At 40.7% G+C, this 5,567-nt stretch overlaps 1 protein-coding gene across 1 annotated transcript in view; it reads right to left on the bottom strand.

Annotated features, from left to right (window-relative positions):
• Positions 1-1,028: 1,028 nt before the first annotated feature.
• IGSF5 (immunoglobulin superfamily, member 5) overlaps positions 1,029-5,567 on the bottom strand; it is a gene marked incomplete at both ends in the record, with an annotated part of 13,021 nt that continues 8,482 nt past the window's right edge. Inside the window, 3 exons of the mRNA XM_010192840.1 lie at positions 1,029-1,121; positions 1,954-2,030; positions 3,639-3,760. Coding sequence (XP_010191142.1) covers positions 1,029-1,121; positions 1,954-2,030; positions 3,639-3,760 — 292 coding nt within the window. The remainder of the gene's footprint in view (positions 1,122-1,953; positions 2,031-3,638; positions 3,761-5,567) is intronic.

Here is a 5,567-nt window from a genome sequence, read left to right as displayed (position 1 = left end):
TGGATCCCTTTCAGGCACCAAATGGCTTGACACCCCCTCAGTGTGCAACCAGTGCACATCAACCATCAAAGAGCACTCAACCACTGGGAAATGGCTACAGCTAACTGAAGTTATTGCCTCCCCCTGAAATGTGTTATAGGGTGGGTATGGGGTCCTCAGCACAAGTTTTTTTTTTTTTTCTTCTCAGAGCGGACTGTAATGTGCCACATGCCTTGTGCATGTAAACATAGCCAGTGCCTTATAATCCTGTTCATAAGCATATCAAACACTCTCTAAAACTGTTGCTCAGGGTTATAGATCCACACTGAACCCTCAGCTGTTTTGTATATGCTCTTCAGCTTTGCTTGATTAGTATTTTGTTTGACAAGTAATTAATGTCAAACATAATAACTACCAACCACAAATATATCAGTATCATTGCTACTATTTTTACTGTCATAATTTTGATCGTTTTAAACATAGATTGAGCACTTCCTAAATTTCATTGTGTGCCAAAAGAACTAGACACACTCTGCTATGATTTATAAACAACGTCATCCCAAGACAGATTTCAGCATTGTATATGTTGAAACATCTCTTCAAAAATAAATGAGTTATCACTGTGTTGAGAAGTGAACTTGGTACCACATTACTGCCACTTTCTCAAGATAATATTGGCCAAAACCATTACAGAGGCACTAAATGTATTTTTCAAATATATGGCATAAATTAAGATCCACATTGCTGTTTTGCTAGAAGCTAAGAGAGCCCAGCACCACCCTTCAAATCAGAGGTAGCTGAGAGTGGAACAAGCGGAGGAATACACATTGAGCTCTACTTCTTTACTTGTTAGCCATGTGGAAAGGAGGCAATGCTCTAGAGTGGACTGAGTGTTAGCTCTGTGCTTTCTCTTCCATCATTTACTGCTAAAATACTAAATGTCTCTAAAATCAGCGTAATGTTCCTGACTGAAGAAACTTCTGCAATGTGGAAGTGTAACTGGAAAATACAATCAAGAAATAATGCAAAGAAAATGCACGTTTATTTACTGTATCTCCACTGGATTTCATTTGCAAAGGAACCTCAAACCCCACCTTCAACAGTGTCTCCATGTCATATCCACACCTCCTCCAGACTGGCAACTGGGAAGAACAACAAAAACATTGCAGGCCTCCACTTTGGCAAAGGAACCTATATTAAGTCTGTCTGAATTATTACATTATACAGAGAGGTGAATTCTTAAAAGCTGAGCCAGAGTTACTCTGGCTGGCAAGGCTGAAAGAATTAATTAATGGTAATAAGTGGGATTGCAGAGAGAGAAGTCTTTTTGCTTCCAGGAATAATGAGAAAACAATTACCTCTACCTATGGGAAGTCTGTCCCAGCCAGGTCTACCCACCATGCTGGCCAGCAGAAAGGCCTAGCTGAGGAAAGATATGAAAAACAGTGGAGAGGAAAGAGCAGACACTGACTGAACACTTGTCAGAGTTCAAGGAGCATCTAGAAGACATTCTTAGTCATATGGTTTAGTTCTAGACATTCCTGTGAGGAGCAGGGAGTTGGACTCGATGATCCTTATGGGTCCCTTACAACTTGAGATATTCTATGATTCTATGAGGGAAAGTTTGTGACTTCCTAACTTCAGCCTGGGAGGTGGGGTGGAAGATGTAGCAAGGTGCTGAGGGGAACAGATGTGTGGTAAAAGCTTTATTAGACATTTCTTCCAAATATCAAAGGCGGTTTTTTCTCCCTCACATTCCACCCTCTCCCCAAAATCAGTCTAAATCTGAGGCTAACACCCAGGGCACTTATCCTTATAAATCAAACATTCAGGAATGCTGAAGAGCTCATTCCACTTACACAGTTACAGCTGTAATTGACTTATAAACATCTACCTCCACCCAAAACCTGTGTTTGGATATAGTGCGATACACAGTATGTGAAAAAAAAGTCAAGATATCAGCATTACAATTACCTTTGGTACAGAACTGGCCTGTAAATCTTCAGCAGGGACAGTGAACTTTGAAGACATTGCAGGAAGAGGGGCAATTCCTGTAATATGAATGTACAAGATTACTGTTATTCAGTGTCCACTGAGCCATTTGGGAATACAGCTAAATATGATATAATATTGTGAGCCAAACTCTAGCTAACTTGTTGGGCTAACATGGCATGGGTTTTGTAGTGGGGAGGAGTTTGCAGGGGCCACTTCTGTGAGGAGACACCAGGAGCTGCCCCCGGTTTGGACAGACCCAGTTCCAGCTGGCTCCAAGACAGACCTACTGCTGGCCAAAGCTGAGCCCATAAGTGAATCTGGTGGCACCTCTGTGATAACATATTTAAGAAATGGTAAAAAAATGCTGTGCAACAGGAGCTAGGATAGAAGAGCGGGAAAATGTGAGAGAAACAGCCCTGCAGACACCAAGGTCAGTGAAGAAAGGAGGGGAGGACGTGATCCAGGTGCCAGAGCAGAGATTACCTGTGGAGAAGACCATGGTGATGCACGTTGTCACTGCAGCCCATGGAGGACTATGGTGGAGCAGAGCTCCACCTACAGCCCATGGAGGAACCCATGCCACAGAAGGTGGATGTGCCCTGAAGGAAGCTGCAGCCCATGGAGAGCCCACACTGTAGAAGGCTTCTGGCAGGAGCTGTGGCCCCATGTAGGAGCAGGTTTTCTGTTAGGAACTGTGATTCTGTGGGAGATCCACACCAGGGCATTCTGTTCCTGAAGGACTATACCATGAAAAGTACACATGCTGGAGCAGTTAGTGAAGAACTGCAGTTCATGGGAAGGACCTACGCTGAAGCACAGAAACAGCGTAAAGAGGAACAATTGGCAGGGACAATGTGTTATGGACTGACCACAGCCTCCGCTCCCCATCCTCCACTGGTGCTTTTGGGGAGGAGGTAAATGCATTGGGAGTGAAGTTGAACCTGGAGGGTGAGAGTTTTCCTTTTATTTTTTTTACAACTACTACACTTTACAATACTGCATGCTCTTGAAATCTTTCTACTGCACTTATTTCTTCACAATTTATTTGTTAGAGAGAAAAGGATGTATGCCTGGATTATAGACTCTGCACAATAATTTTATGTCATTAACTGTTTGATTAAACGTTTTGATAATAATGTGGTTATAAATGCAAGCAGTGGGTAACAATTTGGTGGAGATTTGCATTTGCTTTTGAAGAGTCTTTGTGCTTAAGGACTAGAATTCATAATGTCTTAGTCATTTATCAGTAAAATCATAGTTCATTAACTGCTTTTTTTTTCCTTCTTTCTTTTCTAATTTGTTCTTTTCTGCTGTTGGTGATGGATTGTTTTGTTTTTACAGACCAACTGCACAACATTGCCCAAATTGGCTATTGTATGGGAATCCAGTACTCCCACCTCTGGCCCTAGAAAGTATTTGGAAGAACAAAGGCATTTAAAAAAACAAACCCAGGACTAAGACTAAATTCAACTGCAAAGAACTTTGACATGTTCTCAATACCTTTGAAAGGCCGTGCTCTAGAAAATCCAAAATATTCTGAAGAGGTTCAGGCCGAGCACAAGTCCTTGACAAAGTATTGTGAAATCTTGTAAATCAATTCCTTGTCCAAAATGACTACATTGAGAAGCAGTGTGACAGCATGTGATTCACCAGCTTATACTCACTTGGGCCTCGTTCTCTGTTCCACCGTTCCTCTGGAATGTATCCCTGATTTTCGCTGCCGTGCCTTTGCCTGTTTTCCAGATCACCATCTTTTTTCTGATTAAACTTTTCAGCTGAAACTTTTCTAGAAACAAGAAAGTCTGTCATTAGAACTTCATTATGATATGAGAATTTTCAGATAGTAGACTACAGAGAAAAAAATGTATGAAAAAACAGGTGCAAAATATATCTGGGCCTTCCAAGTAATTATCTAGTGCAAATCTTGTCCCATATAAGTATTACCTGTGAAATTCTGTTCAGAATGTTTCCATCAGCTGCATTATCAGAAAGCGGGAAAACAAACTGGTCAGTCTTCAAATACTCTGTTTCAGATCATAGGGTTTGTAGGAATTTAATTTTGGTCTCTACTTCTGAATTACAGGGTATTTGGTGGCCCATTAAGGGAACTCCAGCCAGGTCATTATGACAATTCATAATTTTTGTGATTTGAGCCCAATAAATTGCAAAAACAAAGCATGTTAGCTCACATCATCACAGTTAGCTCCAAAGTGATTTATCTGTATACTCCAAAGTTAATCTTTCACTTTGAAATTTACTTTACAAGTGAGCGTAGCCACAATGAAGTTGACAGAAATTCTTTGGTTAAAGTTAACACATCTCTGAATTTGCCAGAACAGTGACCTGCATAGCTACACAGTGAGAAAATATTGCCTTTGTACTCAAAACTCTTATGCTAAAAGAGATGCTACTGTCCATCTGTTTCTACTATGGTCTCCTCTCTGGGATAGTCCCAGGTCCAGCTTGCCTAGGTTTCTTGTTTGCACAAATTGATGGCAGGACTATGACAACCCAGAGATTTCTAGGGAAAGGGGGAAATATTCTCCATTAGCAATATTTGTGGAAACTACTACATCTACTTTTTTATGTTTAGGAGGAATGACTTTGCAGGTCCATAGAGCTTCAGGTGAACATTACTGATGCACACGTAAATCTGATGAGCCAGCTGTGACTACATGGCTTTTTTAGGTGATAAACATGTTAAATACCACTAAGAATCCTCTCATAGTTGATAGAAGACAAGAACAATTGTTTAGGAATATCACCTCCACACGTTACATGATACTGTGCCATTTTATCTGATCCTTAGTTCTCAACAAACTCTGTATAGTAGCCAAAATCAAAAGCAGCTACAAAAAGGTGTGGGAGGTACAGAAAGATACCCAGCCGAGTTAAAATTAAATGTGGGAAGTAGAACAATATAACTTTGATCTCACCACTTCTTCACTACTACTACAATGCAGCTTCCAAAATCTGGACATTCATCATTCTTTTTACTGCACGTAGGTTCCCCTCAAGAAAAAACCTATAAAATTTGTACGCGATTGTAAATAACTCTGCTAAAACTTTGAAAACTATCAACACTGCGTTTCTAAGTCCAAGCTGGCCATAGGGCCTGGGCTCATCCCAGTGCTTAAGTATTTCCTTAAGCATTTGCTTAACTTTCAAAGTGTAAGCAATATTTTTGTCAGTATGACAACTGATGTTTAAAGTTAATGTGAAAATAGGAACTTTACTGTAATGAGATCTAAAAACACACATTCTGTCACAAATATATAATTGTATTTGCCCCAGACCAGATTCAAAGACATAGGAAGAAAGTAATATTATGCTCTATTCTGTACTTGTTCATGCTGTCCTAAAGAAAGCACTGTGCAGAGCTGCATCAGCATGGTAGGGTCCTGAGAAGGACCCAGACTGAGCCGTACCAGTCCCCACTGCTGGGCAGATGCTTCCCTGCTTGTTCAATTGATTTTGCCTTAGCAGGGTTAACCCTTGCAGAAGGCTTTTGGCAGAACCAAGTCAGAATCCGAGTAAAAAGGCTTTGTAGGACTTTATTCATAGCAAAACCGATATGCAGGCTGCATCTGCTT

This window comes from Mesitornis unicolor, unplaced genomic scaffold, assembly GCF_000695765.1.
Source record: "Mesitornis unicolor isolate BGI_N332 unplaced genomic scaffold, ASM69576v1 scaffold12709, whole genome shotgun sequence".
Classification (NCBI taxonomy): domain Eukaryota; kingdom Metazoa; phylum Chordata; class Aves; order Mesitornithiformes; family Mesitornithidae; genus Mesitornis; species Mesitornis unicolor.
The sequence above is the reverse complement of the archived record's forward strand: the minus strand, read 5'-3'. Positions and strand labels throughout refer to the sequence as shown.